At 39.1% G+C, this 16351-nt stretch overlaps 1 protein-coding gene and 2 pseudogenes across 3 annotated transcripts; all 3 read left to right on the forward strand.

Moving 5' to 3' along the window:
• Positions 1-119, forward strand: LOC118601980 (annotated as a pseudogene).
• Positions 120-1009: 890 nt separating this feature from the next.
• OXSM (3-oxoacyl-ACP synthase, mitochondrial) lies at positions 1010-8338 on the forward strand. Of its 3 annotated transcripts, none has more exons than XM_016149556.2 (3): positions 1010-1125; positions 1714-2822; positions 4513-8338. In XM_016149556.2, exons 2-3 carry the CDS (start codon positions 1846-1848, stop codon positions 4913-4915), a joined length of 1380 nt encoding a protein of 459 aa, XP_016005042.1. In that variant the 5' UTR covers positions 1010-1125; positions 1714-1845; the 3' UTR covers positions 4916-8338. The 3 variants fall into 3 exon arrangements, with proteins under 3 accessions (XP_016005042.1, XP_016005043.1, XP_016005041.1); XM_016149557.2 differs by lacking the exon at positions 1010-1125 and adding an exon at positions 1132-1363; XM_016149555.2 differs by lacking the exon at positions 1010-1125 and having other exon boundaries at positions 1132-2822.
• A 284-nt stretch (positions 8339-8622) lies between these two features.
• LOC118602724 lies at positions 8623-8741 on the forward strand (annotated as a pseudogene).
• Positions 8742-16351: the final 7610 nt, after the last annotated feature.

Consider the following 16351-nt stretch of genomic DNA (forward strand, 5'->3'; position numbering starts at 1 on the left):
GTCTGTGGCCATGCCACCCCGAACAAGCCCAATCTCGTCTGATCTTGGAAGTTAAGCAGGGTCAGGCCTGGTTAGTACATGGATTGGAAACCACCTAGAAAGACCAGGTGCTGTAGGCATTAAAAAAAAAAAAAAAAAAAAAGACTGAGATCACACCTAGAATGGCATGTGAGCAATAGATGGTCATCTGCATACCACCTTGCTGATTTCTTGCCTTTTAAAAAAGATATTTTCATGTTATACTTTCTCATCATAGATTCACAGCCAGCTCTGAGCAAATCAAGTTGTTGAATTTTTCAGACACTAAAGAATAAATGTCCATATTCCTCTCTGTTGTCTTCATTCTTCAGACATTGGTTATATTTTGAGCACAGCAGATGCCCCAATTATTTTTAAAAACTAAAAATAAACTGTATTACAAAAGTCTTGCTTATAAAAAAGTCAAGAAGGCTAAGCAATAAATAAGGGGGTGGGAATAACATCAGTTATTGTACATCCTTGCAGACCTTAAAAAACTCTCTAAAAAAATGGATATACATTTTTTTGGTAACTTTTATCTCCTAACATAGTTTCAACATCTTTCATTAATTTATAAAGTTATTTTAAATGAATGCACAGCATTTAGATGCACCCACACAATACACAACCAATTTCCTGGTGTTGGGCATTTTGGCTAGTTCTATTTCACTATTATAAATAACTCTGGGAGGTACAGTAGTAACTTTGAGATTGCAGCAATTTAATTCTTTCCTACGATTCTAGGCGAACGTGATGGTGTCCCTTCTCCCACAACGGGGGACCAAGTAGGCATTATCATTACAAAAAATAATAATAATTCTCGTTCTGATGGACAAAAAATGCTAATTCATCGCGTTAAGCGTACACTCCTGATTATCTTCCACTCACTGAGGTTGCGGGACAGGAGTTTCTCTGAGCAAACTCGGCACTGGCTCCGCCTCCCCGTGTCCAACCTCCGCCAAGGTGACGCGGAAGAAGGACGTCCGGCTGAAGCGGGCCGTAAAGCGTGCACCTGCGTGCGCATGCGCGGACTTGCGGGTGCGCGTGCGCACGAGAGCATTGTCGCCGAAGACGGCGGCTGTATGAGTGGCGAGGGACCCGGCAAAGGTATCTGCTGCTCGTTGTTCTTGTTCTTCCGCCACTCCAACGCTGACTCGGGTCGGTAGTAGAGAGAGGGGAGTCTGATGACCTGGGGCCTGATTTCTTTTCCTGTCGCCACGCTTTCTTCGGGAACATGTGGTGGTGCTTGAGAGGCGGTGCAGGGTATTGGCCACTCCCCTTTTTCCCCGACCCTGACCTCGTCGTCCCTGAAACCCTGATTACTTTTTTGTTGTCGTTGGAAAAGGTATGAAAATTGCCGATTACCTTTTGAAGAGCAATAAAATCCGCTTACGCCTACCTCAAAGAATAATAGGCTTTGAAATATATTTTGTGGCTCTGCCACCAGAAACACTGTTTAGGATAAGACCTCAGTAATCCTGAACAAGGAGGCTTCCTGCATCCCATGTCAGGCTTGGCGTGCCTTTATTTTTTTCATTGTGTAATTCTGTTTTGGTGAATTGAGTGAATCCTCATTTAACCTCTTTATCTTGGAATTTTGAGGCTATTACAGCCTAAAAAGAAAGTTAAGTCCAAACAGGTGGTCTAATGTTAAGTATAAATTTGTAACATTATTTTCCATGTGCTCATTAACAGCTCACACCAAGCACCTGAAAGAACATCTTGGATATTATTTCTTAGGCCTTTAACCTATTTAAACAACAGTGAGTACCTTCTGGGCTGTTGCTGTCTGTTACAGGAGTTTTTTTGATCATCAGAATCTCAACCATGTTTTTAAACTCCTTGCAGAATATCCTAAAAATTACAAACCCTCATATATATTCAAACTTATGCCAGCGATTATTAAGAAGTAAAAAGTTTTTCGGAACTGCGCCAACATCCAGGTTGCGTAGGCGAGTTGTCATTACAGGCATTGGCTTAGTGACTCCTCTTGGTGTTGGAACTCAGCTTGTATGGGATCGTCTTATCCGCGGAGAGAGTGGAATTGTTTCGCTGGTTGGTGACGAATATAAGAGTATCCCTTGCAGTGTTGCTGCTTATGTGCCAAGGGGTTGTGATGAAGGTCAGTTCAATGAACAGAACTTTGTGTCCAAGTCGGATATCAAGTCGATGTCTTCTCCCACCATTATGGCCATTGGGGCTGCCGAGTTAGCCATGAAAGATTCTGGCTGGCATCCTGAGTCAAAAGCTGATCAAGTAGCTACGGGTGTTGCAATTGGCATGGGAATGGTTCCTCTTGAAGTTATTTCTGAAACTGCTCTGATGTTTCAAACAAAAGGTTACAATAAAGTCAGCCCATTCTTTGTCCCTAAGATTCTGGTCAACATGGCAGCAGGCCAGGTCAGCATTCGGTATAAACTCAGGGGCCCCAATCATGCAGTATCTACAGCCTGTACCACAGGAGCTCATGCTTTGGGAGACTCTTTTAGATTTATAGCCCATGGTGATGCTGATGTGATGGTGGCTGGCGGTACAGATTCTTGCATTAGCCCTTTATCTCTTGCTGGATTTTCCAGAGCCCGCGCTCTGAGCACAAACTCTGATCCTAAGTTGGCGTGTAGACCATTTCATCCAAAAAGAGATGGTTTTGTAATGGGAGAAGGTGCAGCGGTACTGGTGCTGGAAGAACACGAACATGCTGTTCAGAGAGGGGCCCGGATCTATGCAGAAGTTTTGGGCTATGGACTGTCAGGTGATGCTGGTCACATAACTGCCCCCGATCCCGAAGGTGAAGGTGCCTTCAGGTAAATGCTGTTTCATTCAAAATATTTCTTCAAATAAGATGTTTTATTGGGGTTTCAAATTAGGGGGAATTGTAGTATCTGGCCTTGGTGTATGGTATCTCTCTTGTTTTTCCGTTTTAGACTAAACGAGGTGTTCTAAATTTTTTGTTTTAATATATTTGAAAACATTTGAACATCCGTAAAAAATTAGATTTTAAGGCCAAGAAAATTGTGAAGAAGGCCACGTGTCGGTCTTTGCCAAGTTTTCATACCTCCGGTTCTGTTTAACAACTATCAGACTGCTCCTTCCCCATAGTCCTCCTCTTTGGCCCTTCATCATAATTGGACAGTAGAGTCAGTCCTTTCTTCTAGATATTTCTTGTCTCTGCTCCATTCCAACAGGGTCCTGATGTTATTAAATCAGTACTTCTCAATTTTTGATCACCCAGCAATCTTATTAAAAGGCAGTCTTCCTCTATAGGTCAAGGGTGGTGCTTGAGATTGTGCATTTCTAACAAGCTCCCAGGTGATACTAATGCTGCTGGTGTGAGGATCACACTTTGAAAAGCAAATTACTATTGTAGCATAGTGAGTTAAGTTAAAAAAAAAAATATCCCTGTTAATGTGTGACTAATAGTTTAGCCTGCGTAGATCATATTATGTTGTAACCAGTTAAATTAGTTATGGATTGGCCCATCCTTTCTCTACAAGGACAAATAGTAATATTTTCGTCTTTGTGGGCCATAGGGCCTCTGTCACAACTACTCAACTTTGCCTTCTAATGCAAAAGCAGCCATACGCAATAACATAAATGAATGGGCATGTTCCAGAGAAACTATTTACAAAAACAGGTATCTGGCTGGGGCCATAGTTTACCAACTCCTGAATTATACTTTTGAGTTTTAGTAAGTAATTACTATTGCTAAAACTGTGAAATAGCCAGCTAGATGAAGGAATAGTTATGTTTAGTTGAAACCTTTCAACACACTTCAAATTATATTCTGAGCTGCCTTTTAAGGAAATTTATGTAGCCCAGAGATCAGGAACCAAAAAAGGTGTTAACATCCATGAAATTTTCGAAGGTGCTTCTGGATAATTGTTTTATTTTGTTGTTTGTTTGTTTGTTTAGCTTGACTTTGTACTTCATTTATTTAGAATTCTTTTAGGCTAAATAAAGAGGATTTTGAAAGGTTATTTGAAGCATTGAAGTAGATTATCGTGAAATATGCCAACTTTTACATTTAAATGTAAGAGAAAAAATTAAAACCTAGTTATAAAACTTTTCATATTTTAAATCCACACACACATACAACATACACATATCCACACACGTAGGCACACACATTTCACTGATAAAAAAAATTTCTAGAAGAAAAATTATTTTAGGCTTGAATCAATGTTTTTCTTCCCCACCCCCCAAGGGAAAAAGTCATTTCAGATAAATGGAAATTTATTTTGTTAGCTATTATAAAATCTGTAGGCCTGTATGTTTATCTCTTGGTGATGGGTACGTCCAAGATACTGGGGGAACCTCATTCCAATGCAGCTAGCATTCTAACTCATATTATAATCCAGGATGGGGTTCTGTTACTAGAGCAAAGATTCTTTTCATCTATTGTACTTGTATATTTCTTTCACATGAGCTATGTGGGTAATGAATCCCATGTTAAAATTAAACAGTTCTGATAAATTTCTTTTGTTATTTTATTAGATGTATGGTTGCTGCTGTAAAGGATGCCAATGTACAGCCTGAAGAGATAACCTATATCAATGCACATGCTACTTCCACACCATTGGGAGATTCTGCTGAAAACAAAGCCATCAAATATCTTTTCAAGGACCATGCACATGCCCTTGCCATTTCCTCAACTAAAGGAGCCACAGGACATCTGCTGGGAGCTGCAGGGGCGATTGAGGCAGCGTTTACAGCTCTGGCTTGTTATTATCGAAAACTACCACCTACTTTAAACCTGGATTGTACAGAACCAGAGTTTGATCTCAATTATGTTCCACTAAAGGCACAGGAATGGAAAACTGAGAAAAGGTGTATCGGACTCACAAATTCCTTTGGTTTCGGTGGTACTAATGCAACACTTTGTATTGCTGGCATGTAGGCAAATCATATGTAATTACACATTGATTTTTAAAAAAATGTTATAGACAAGAGGAGAAATACTATGTTTATCTAAGTACATATGCTTATATCTCAGTACCCAGATACCCTTTATCTATGTCAGGCACTGCTGATACTTTAGGCAGGCTAATTTGTTGGAGGCAGGGGAGCTGTCCTTTATATTGTAGGGTACCTCCAGAGCATCCTACTCACTACTCACTAGATTCCAGCAGCACTCCCTTCCCCAGTCATTGAAAGGGGAGAATGTAGGGGTCCTGGTCTGATGCATCCTGTGCCCAGTCCATCTCACACTATAGATGGCTCCCTATGCCAGCATGAATGGATCCACAACTAGGTCAGGTTCCTAAAGCTGCCGATCCCTCTTCTCAAGGCTGGATGGGCAGTTCTGTTTTCTACTGGTACAATTATTTGGCTAACGTTTTTGTTCCCTCCATTGGCTTGGAGGCCATTATAGCTCCCATAGAAGCCTTTACTACATTTACCCAGTAAGCTTTAAATAATAGCCAACAAAACCTGTCCTTACTGAACACTGAAATGTCTCTAATGAGAAAAGTTGTCTTGCAAAATGACTTTGGATATTATTACTGTCTTGCAAGGAGGCACCTGTGTATTATCCAAATAGAATATGTTCATACCTGATTAGCCTGCTAATGTGTCATCTTTATTAAATCATAAGAGGATACAAGTGAATGTCCTGAGTGTTGTGGCTCACAGTCTAGGGGACTTAATAAATCAGTGGTTTGGCTCATGGAGCTCTTGGTGGAAAAAATTGTTACTTATTTTGGGAATCATTATCTTAATCTTTATTTTCCCTTGCAAGTGCCTGTTTTATTGCTGTGGTATCTGCCTTTGGTGCACTCAGATAGTGCACCCAGATAGCTGCTGAACGAGTCGCCTTCTTGCTGACGGGGTGGAGTGTTGGAGGATGTTATAGAGAGGACGTGACCTCTGATTGACCCCAGAGCTCCATCCAGGCAATGGATGCTCCTCAGCCCCTCCCCTGTCCTTGGAATGCTTTGGAGGATGTTATAGAGAGGATGTGACCTCCGATTGACCCCAGAGCTCCATCCAGGCAAGGAGTCTCCTCAGCCCCTCCCCTGTCCTTGGAATGTATGCTCTACCCACTGTTCCCACAATGGAGCCGCTTTTAAGGATGCAGCCTCAAGAGAGTAAGGTGCAGTTGAGACCATCTTGGATAGTGTATGTGACTGAACCCTATTAAGATCTCTATATAAACTTGAGATTCTGGTGGGTGGTGTGGAGATTGACTCACCCTGCGGCCACTAGCAACAAGCCGTGTAAGTTCTCTTGCTTGTTAAACTTGCCATCCCCCAATCTGGAGTGGTCTGCCTCTTTCCCAGGTCTTCCTTGCTGTCTGTGTATGAGGTCCAGTTTCAGGCTTCTCCCAGGAGGCTCCTGAGTTTGTGAGGCAACACCCAGATGCTCTGTCATAAGGAATTCTATGACCGTGGATCAGGTATTCCATGTCTGCAAAGAGTGGTCCTGGTTGAGGTTCTGTGGGCAGGAAAGGCAAACCCACACCTTAAATAGATATCTATACCTATGAGGATGTCCCGCAGGTACTTCTTTTTGAGTGTATTGGATGTTTGGAGGCAGCAGCTAGATCCATCTTGGTAAGTGGGAGTCAATATTGTTGGGCCCATAAGTAGCTTCCATTTCTGCCACTGTGACTACTTCATTTATGTGCCTTTTGTGCAAGTTCTGGGGTGGTCAGTGACAAAAGTTGGCTAATGTCGGTTGGCAGAGAGTCATTTTTTCTACTTGATTGTTCAGTCCCTCTACTGTGATAAACGTTTTCTGGTGGGTATAAATGTGTGATACAGAAGTCTTACTCTTCATGAAGTGTCTCTTGTCCATCTACATGCCTTTACTTCAGACATTCTCATCTTTAATTTTATAGTCATCTTCTCCCCAGACCCCTGACTATAGACAGCTGTCCAGGAATCTATATATTATCACTTCTTGGATTGCCTCTTCTGTACAAAGTAGGTGACCAGATGCATTGTTTACAGCTCTGCCCGCTGGAAAGATTTTCCCTCACCAAGGTCTTTAAAGTCTACTCTTTGTTAAAAGATAAGCTGAGGCATATTAAGAATTTTAAGAGTTTATGTGAACATTTATTGTTTTGAATTGGCAAGCCCCGAACCAGAAGTGGTTAGAACTGCTTTGCTGACAGGAGCTCAGGAGGGACTTTTATAGAGAAAATGTGGAAGCGAAGCAAGAAAATTATTGATTGGTTATAGCTTAAAGCCTACTTGGCAGTGATTGGTTGTCCTTGGGTTTCGATTTAATAATCTTGAAGCATTTATAGGCTTAAATTCTGGTTTGCTTACATAGGCACCATGGCATTAGAGGGACCTTGGTCTAATGGCCTCTTTGTTTAATTCATTTAACATCCTGAATATGGCTTTCATGCAGCTGTCATCTATTTTAACTTGAACAGCTCTAAGAAATATTTAGGAGACAAAATCAACAGTGTCTGGTAAATGATTCCATTTTTCTTCCCAAATTCTTTACTTCTCTCTTAATCTTCTGTATTTTATATCCCCTCTTAGAATATATATTCCACCAGAATAGGGATTTTTGCTGCTTATTTCACTGCTGTACTTCCTGGTGCCTAAAACAGTCCCTAGCACAAAGTGGATCCTCAATAAACATTTGTTGCATGAACAAATGGATGAATCTCAGAAAATTGTTCCACCAGTTAGCTGGTTGCTCAGACCATAAGACCAGCAAAAGTTATCTTTGATTCCTCTCCTTTTCAATTTCCAAAATCCAATCCTTCAGCAATTCTAGCTTGTTATTTTTCTCAAATTAACCCTGAATAGTTGTTGCTCTTCACCACCACCGCTATTGTCATCTCTCCCATGAATTACCACACGAGCCAACTTTTGGGTCTTCCTGCTTCCACTCTCCAGTGCTTCCCAAACACCCTTTATTCTTGTCCTAGCTGACAAACTGATCTTTTTATGATATAAATCAGATAATGTCATTTTCCTGCTGAAAAGTTTTCAATGGCTTTTCATTTGACATAGGATGAAATTCAAATACCTTATCAAGGCCTATGAGTCCCTACGTGATCTGATCCCACCTCCCCTCTCCAATCTCACCCGAGACTGCTGGCATTCAAGTCAAACTAGTGTTCTTTCTCTTCCCTATGTACACCAAGCTTACTTCTGCCTTTATCTTTGCTCTTCACTTGTCCTATTTTTTATTTATGTACAAATCGTCTTCCTCTTATTATTCAGGTTTCAGCACAAATGCCTCTTTCTAGGAGAGGCCTTCACCCTAAAGTAGACTTAGTCTCTTCCTCCTAATCTCTCTACAGCCCAGAGTCCTGTTTTATCTCTTCATATCTTGTATTACTATCAGACATTATCTTCTTTAAAAAATATTTTTTCAGGGCATTTTAAAAAATTTGTGTTAGAATATGTTTCATGAGAAATCTTATCAATCCCGGGAACAAAAGAAATACTCCCAGAACCCAGTAAATTGTGTGGCACACACAGGTTTGTACACATACACACACATACACCAACACAGAAAAAGTTTAGTCCAAAGAATGATTGAAAATATCAGTTTCAGGAAGACAATAAGAAAGAGCAGCTCATCCATGGTATTAGAAAACCAGGAGACTTGTTATTATCATCAAGAGTAAGTATAGGAGTCTATGGCCATGCCACCCTGAATGTGCCTGATCTTGTCTGATCTCAGAAGCTAAGCAGGGTTGGGCCTGGTTAGTACTTGGATGGGAGACAACTTAGGAAGACCAGGTGCTGTAGGCATAAAAAATAAAAAATACTATGTACAGGGTTGGACCTCATAGCCATAATTAGTGGAGGCTGTGATGTTTTCTCTCTCTCTAGCTAGTTGAGACTCAGCCTTGATCTCTGGGACCAAGGATGAGAGTCATGGATATCTTGATAGCTTCTTTAGAATTGATTACAAGCAATGTATCTTGAATTACAAGAAAATAAATATGTTGCCTTGAACAAAAATGTCTTTAACTGAGTGTTCATTCATTTTTTTTTCTTAATTTATAAGGGCTGGGCAGTAAATATTTTTGGCTTTGTGGACCATAAGGTCTCTGTTGAAACTTCTTAACTGCTCCCATAGTGCAAAGGCAGGCATAGACTATGTATAAACAAATGGGCGTGGTAGGATATGGCCACAGGAAGGGACAAGTGGATTTGGCCAATGGGTTGCAGTTTGACAACTCCTGCTCTAGCTCTTCATGGAAGCACATTCTCTGAAATGGTTAGCATATTTCAAATATCTTTCTTAATATCTTTTAATCCTCACAACAGCTATGTAATTTAGGTAATATTGTTGTCCCTTTTAATGGATAATGAATTTAAAGTTTAGTGAAGTTGAAAAGCTGGTCCAGAATTACACAAACTGGCAGAATTGGGGGGTCTTAGGAGTGTTTCCTGACTCTGAAGAGCATACTTTTAACCTAATGAATATACCACCTGCCAAAAGATCCAGGATCAAGGCTCCCCCCTGCCCCAAGGGAGGTTCTACAGGGAGGGGCAGAGCTAACTCTTGTGAGTTGGGAGAAATAAGATGCAAGGTTTATCGAATGTCTCCTTTGTGTGAAAAAGAACAAAGATGTCACTTGTTTATGCAGATACTGACACATTAGATTAGGATGTAAAAAGTCTGATAACTAAACCTCAACTCGAAAATCAAAATGATCCTTCTCTAAGTATAAATATCCTACCTACTCTTTTTGGGTTTAATATATGTATCTTCTAATTTATAATTAAAACAATTCATAGTATCTTAAGGGACCTATTAATTTATAGATACGTGATACATGCTCATTTTAAATAATTAAAACAGTGTAGAAGAATATGTCGGCCTGTTCTCCACACTCTTCACCACTAGCTGGTAATATTTTATAACCCTAAAGTAATTGAAATGTATGTTGCCATTTTGGTCTGGTCTAACTTTAGCGAGCAGCACATAAGAACTTCCTTTGTGCCTTCCAAGCTCTGTTAAAGATGGCTTGGTGGTAAATAACCCACCTAGAGATCTTGCTTTCAAGAGTGACATAATGGGGAGAGTGGGAGATTTGAACTCAAAAGACCTAGATTCAGGTCACTGTCACTGGGCCTCTGTTTTTGCAGCTGTAAATGGAGTCAGTAACACTACTTATGCAACAATGGTTTTGAGCCTCAAATGAGATTGATCAATACACCAAGTGTAATCCTCTGTATGGAGAGTAGCCATTCTGTTAAGACATGAGTGTGGTCTTTTCCATATTAATGAGTTCTCCAGGGGCTTGGTTGCTAAGTCCAAAATAACTTGATTGGTTTTAGATTTTATTATTTTTACATCTCTGCATCTTATTTAGATTTATGATGATGATGATGATGATGATGATGATTATGTCATCCTTGTAACCTATTATCAAATGGAGGAAAGCTTTGTCAAGGTAAAAATCATCATATCCAGCTGTAGGAATTTCCCTTAAAATAAGTGGTGCGAAGCATAGAAACGTTAACAAAGAAACTTATGAAATCCCTTCTGAATAGAAAAAAGGTTAGAAAGCTCTGTCTCTTGGCTGGCTCAGGTCCACCCCTTCCCAGCAGCAGGGAGGGGTGGGGGAGATTAGATGACCTCTCAAGGTTACTTGTAGCCTGTGGTTTTGTTTTTTGATATCTATTTAAAGATTATGCTAATGCTGCTGATGTGAAATCCTTTGTACACAGTGATCCTTGAAAATACTGGCTCCTGACCTGAATCTATGCCTAAAATTGTATACTTGAGATTAACGGATTCAAATGCTCATGTTTTATACAAGCCATTGGGTCTTATTTCTCCTCAAGTGTATAGAATATATATGTAATATGTGTGTGTGTATATATATATATATATATTATTTTAGACTAAAGAAAGAGGAAGAAGGTTGATAAAAAATGCATTTAGATACAAAAAGATTTAGATTATTTTAATAACTAAGCTTAGTTATCATATTGCTGTTCAGAAAGACGAATGAATAATAATATGGACTGCAGAGATCCAGGAGGTAATCCCCCAGACAAGACATTACTGGAGCAGCATATTAACTAGAAAAGAGTCATTGAAAACGAGAAGAGACAGAGACTTCTCCAAATCTATAAGCGTCTTGCATCTGATAAATAACTTGTATAGTATTTTAGGAAAACAGCCTCTGGAGCCAACCTGCGTAGGTTCAGATACTGATTTTGATCTCTTATGAGCTTTATGATCTTGGCAATTTGTTTAACCTCTTTGTACCTCATGTTCCTTGTCTGTAAAGTGGGGATATTAATAGTACCTACTTCTTAGGATTATTGTGAAGGTTAAATGAGTTAATACATGTAAAGTGGTTAGCATAGTGCCTGCAACACAATCCCTTCAATAATGAGGTTTATTTCAAAATCTTAAGTATTATTAGATTTTGTGTTGTTTGCTTTTTGTTTCTGCTTCTTCACTTTTTTATAATGGCAAATTGCAAACAGAGTCAAAAATCGAGAAGTATAATAAATCTCTAATGTACTCATCAGCAGTTCTCCACTCATGGGCAATCTTGTGTTAGCTAAATGCCCACTCACTTCTACTACCACTTGGTTATTTTGAAACGCATTTCATACATCATATTATTTCATTTTTAAATATTCCAGTGTATATCTCTAAAATAGAGGTAGCAAAGTACAGCCCAATGTCTGTTCTACAAACAAAGTTTTGGAATTTAGTCTAGAATTTGCCACTGTAGCATAAAAATTATTTTGAGCTGAAGGCATTTGAGAATAGGCTTTTTTCCTGAACTCCCTTTTCTGCCTAAGAGCAGAGCCTCCCCAATTGTCATATATCTCCTCCTCAGGAATTTCACAGCTAGAAAAGTTTGACTCATCAAAGAGATGAGAAATTGGTACCATGTCTAAACAGATGTTGTCACGAAATTATCGTATCTATCATCTATTCTCCCAAGGGTCCATTTAGCTTTCCGAAAAGTCATTGTCTTCCTATAAGTATCCTTTCTCCCTCTCCTCTCTCCTTAAGACAGTATGTAAGTCCGAAATTCTAACCCCTTCCTTGAGTCATGCTTCTATGTGATGTCTCATGTATACACTCTATAGTCTCTGTCTTTTCTCTTCCTAATCTGTTTTTTATAAGTTAATTCACAGGCCCCCAATATCTGAATCTAAAAGGGTGGAAGAAAAGTTTTTCTTCGTCAACAATAGCTGTATTCATTCGTTTACTTAATATGTATGGCTTCTTTTGCACTACAATGGTGAAGCTGAGTAGTTGTGACAGACCGTATGGTTCATAAACTTAAAAGTATTTACTCTCAGATGCTGTATAGAAAATGTTGACCAATTCTTGCTCTAAAAGACAAAGAGATTCTCTCTCTTAAAAACATAACCACAATCCATTTTCAGACCCCAAAACATTAAATATCCAATTGGTGTTCAAATATCATCAAATATCCAATTGATATTCAAATTTTAAAAAAGAATTTATTTAGAATCAGGAACTAAATGAGGACAACACATTTGGAAGATGTAATTTTGAAGTCATTTTTAATTTAAAGGAATCAGCCTCTTTCCTCTTTTCCCCTTGCGATTTACCTGTTAAAGAAAGTCATTTGTTTTGTAGAATTTTCCACATCTATTTTTTTGGCTGCAAGTCTGTGGTGTCATTTAACATGTTCCTCTGCCCTTAGTGTTGCCTGAAAATTGGTAGTTAAAACTGGAGACTCAGCTCGATCCAAGTTCACAAGCACACACACTGTTCAGGGTGTTCGGGGGTAGTATTTACTTCTGCAAGGCAGAGCATAACATCTATCTTTTTGTGACTGGCAGAGTTTTATAAACTGTTAATTCTGAATAATAATCAGCACTAGAGGTGATGCCTCTTTGAACAGGAGAAAGGTCTATTCAGTACAATATTGTGGAATTATTCAAATTTATCTTTATTGATTTGATATCATGGCAACCGTAAATAGGTAAAGATAAGCAGAACTTCACTGGGGACAAACCTTGTACTTTTTCCCATTCTAATTACCTTAAAATATTTCTAGGATCTATCCACTTACCATCTCCCAGGCTCCTGCTACCTTGGTCCATGTCACTGTCACCTCCTGTCTACATCACTGCAATAGCCTCTTAACAAGTCTCTCTGCTTCCACACTTGCTTCCCTACAGCCTGTTCTCAACCCAGAAGTCAGAATAACCCTTTTAAAACCCAAGGTGTGTCACATGACTCCTCTGCTCAAAACCCTCCTATTTTCCCTGTACTATTCAGAATAAGTATTAAACTCCTTACAACAGCACATGAGGCTCTAAGTAATCTGCACGCACTTTTGCTCACTTTACTCTTATCCTGATCATCTCTTTGCAGACCCTTAAACATGCCTGTCCTATCCCTCCAGAGGGCCTTTGCTCTGGCTGTTCCTTTTGCCTCCATGCTCTTCCCCCAGATATCTACATGACCAATTCCCTCACCTCCAAGTTTTGTTCAAATGTCACCTTCTAGAGAATCCCTAGCCTAATGACTCAATTTACATATTGCATTCTGCCCCCAAACTCCACACTACTGATCACTCGCACCCTGTTCTACTTTTTAATTTTCCAAGGCTTTAGTCATCTTCTAACATACTTTATAATTTACTTATTATGTCTTTTGTTTATTTTCTATTTGTTCCTGGCATAAGGTAAGTTTCCCAAAGGTAGGGTTCTTTGTTTTTTTCACTGAAACACCCATCCCACGTGTCTATATCAATGTCCAGCACATAGAAGGTGCCTAAACACACTTAACTGAATGAACGACTTAATTGCTGTCACTTACACCTGCAAAGAAACAAATGCATTCTACAAACCAAAGGCCTCTGACCCATATGACCACTCCCTCCCAGTACTTTTTCGCCTTTCTTCCTCCTAAGCAATCAATCCGTGTGCCAGGTACTGTGTTAAGTGTTTTCCATGTATTACCTCATTTAAGCCTTCAAACAACCTTGAGAAAATAGGTTCTATTATTATTTCCATTTCCAGATGACAAAAGCCAGAACTAAGAAAGGTTAGCTCCTGCCCAAGCTTACATAGTAAGGCACAGAGCCAGAACTGGAACTCAAATCCATCAGACTCCTAAATCACTCTTTTAAACCACTAGATTGTTTACTTTCCCAATGGGTACAATTGCTCTAAGTTTGGTCATTTATGGTAATTTCTTCATTCATTTAATAAATATTTATTGAGCACTGACTATGTGCCAGGTCCTAAGAATCTATCAATGAACAAAATAAAAATCCTTGCCCTCACCGAGATTTCATTACTTCTACCTCTTTTAAAGGCTATGATTCAGGACTAACATATAAGAGAGATCGGACAGTCTCCCAGAGTTATGATCTCAGGGTCATAGGGAAAACTCTCATACAAAATTACTCTCCTTTACCCCAACCTGTCATGGTATTCTATCTGAACTACCTAGATTAATTATATATTTGGTGAGATTTCAAAGGCCTGCATTAATATCAAATGCATTTTTTTTTTTTTCTGTTTAGGTTCATCCTCACTTGACAGATGAGGAAAACAAGGCTTATGATCATTCTGAGACATTCTCAAAGTCAGGAAATGGCAGAGCATGGATTCTATCTCCAAGTTTTAAGCTCATGATACTATAGCAAATATGAGTGAGGAAAATGGTGAGCTAAGGGGATGGGAAGAGTGTTTTGGGTAGCCAGAGAGATATGAGGAAGATTACACAGGAATTTAAGGGACCCTGGAAGCCTTGATTTGCCTATGTGTTTTCCTAGAGCTGGGTAACAGGGATACCTTAGCAGAATAGGAAGAACAAGGGCAGGTCAGTAGTTTTGCAGGGCATAGACCAATTAGAAGAAATTGGAAGGGGTGAAACTGGGAACTTTACTGGGTGGACTCTGCTTGGAAGTACCGGGAGACCTTATTTCAAACTGATTTCCCTGGGCACAGCCTTGGGGAAATTAGAGAGGGTTGTACCTGCTTCATGGTCCATACTACCTTGCACAGGGTGCCTGGGCCCAGCTGAACTCAGGTTGAAGCAGGTAACTTCACTACTCTGGTTTAGGCTAGATATGTACAAAGAGCAAGGATTCTATTAGTTTACATTCTGCTGTTTTTGTTTACACTGGAGGGGCATTGAGATGTAATAGAGTCTAGGCTTTGGATTCAGAAAAAAGTTTCTTTAAATTCTGGCTTCATCATTTACTACTCAAGTTATTTATGTTCTCTCAGTCCCATTTTTCTTATCTGTAATAAAGAGTTAATAATACTTACCTTATAAATATTCATTCATTCATTCATTCATTCATTCATTCATTATTTACTGGCATCATTATGTATAAAGAATGGTATATATATAAAGTACCTGGCATGTAGTAGTTGTCAATAAGTCATAGCTATTATTATTGTTATTATTATTAGTGTGAATAAGTAAATCTGCAGTAAGTCTTTTGGGATAGTAGTAGTACAAATATCATATCAGTTAGCCTTCCAACTAACTAACAAGAAGCCCCCAGTCTCATGTCTTTGTGAAACTTTATCTGCCAGGAGCAAAACTTGTTTTTTTCTCGAACTGAAGTACTATGTCGTTCTGCAACAGCTATGTGACTTCTTACAATCCTGGTCAACTGTGTCCCAGGAGGAAATTAAGCTGATTGCCCTGAATATCATGCTGTTTCACAATGGTCGATATAGAGTTGCTAATAATTTTGATCTGGTAAAGAGTCATTCAGTACAAAATTAGAAATTTTAATGAAGATTCTCATTAGCTGTTCCTCTCAAATAATGGGGCTGTAATTTAACTCAAGATTCTTGGCAAAGCAATTTTTATTTCGATTCTCACAAGTAATTATTATTTAGTGTTTATATAGCTTTGTGCTTCTTAAATGTTTTCAATTATTTTTTCCATTATTCTTTGGGAAAAAACCCAGGAAGCAAAAACCCTTTGAGGAATCTCAGCATGTTAATCTCTATTTCACAGACAGGGGGATATGAGACAGTTCTTGAACAAACACCAATGAATCCTGTTATACTTATAAAAATAATGCAAAGTTCTCTCCTAATAGTTGGCCACAACCAGCACCTACTATTAAACAAATGTATTTACACACACACACACACGCACGCACACGACAAGATGCTCTTGGATCAATGCTTGCAATGCTCAGTGAAGAAACAGATTCTGCATGAGTTCTCTCCAGAAAATTCATGTGTTGACTAAACCTGGATTAAAGATGGTGATTCCATCACCTCTTTGCCGGTTCCTTGCCTTTAGAATTTCCATTCTCTTCTTTGCCTCCTTCTTCTACTCTTTTTAATTCAGCTTATCAACAATTCAGTCAATGTTTGCTGTGTAACAACCACAAAATTTCAGTTGCATACAACTATAG

The sequence above is a fragment of the Rousettus aegyptiacus genome, unplaced genomic scaffold (assembly GCF_014176215.1).
Source record: "Rousettus aegyptiacus isolate mRouAeg1 unplaced genomic scaffold, mRouAeg1.p scaffold_m13_p_4, whole genome shotgun sequence".
NCBI lineage: Eukaryota > Metazoa > Chordata > Mammalia > Chiroptera > Pteropodidae > Rousettus > Rousettus aegyptiacus.

Bases quoted from the DNA above. Each gene is read 5' to 3' on its own strand.
- OXSM (XM_016149556.2), top strand. From the start codon at position 1,846: ATGTTTTTAAACTCCTTGCAGAATATCCTAAAAATTACAAACCCTCAT. The intron at 2,823-4,512 runs GTAAATGCTGTT...TTATTTTATTAG, and splicing joins GAAGGTGAAGGTGCCTTCAG to ATGTATGGTTGCTGCTGTAA.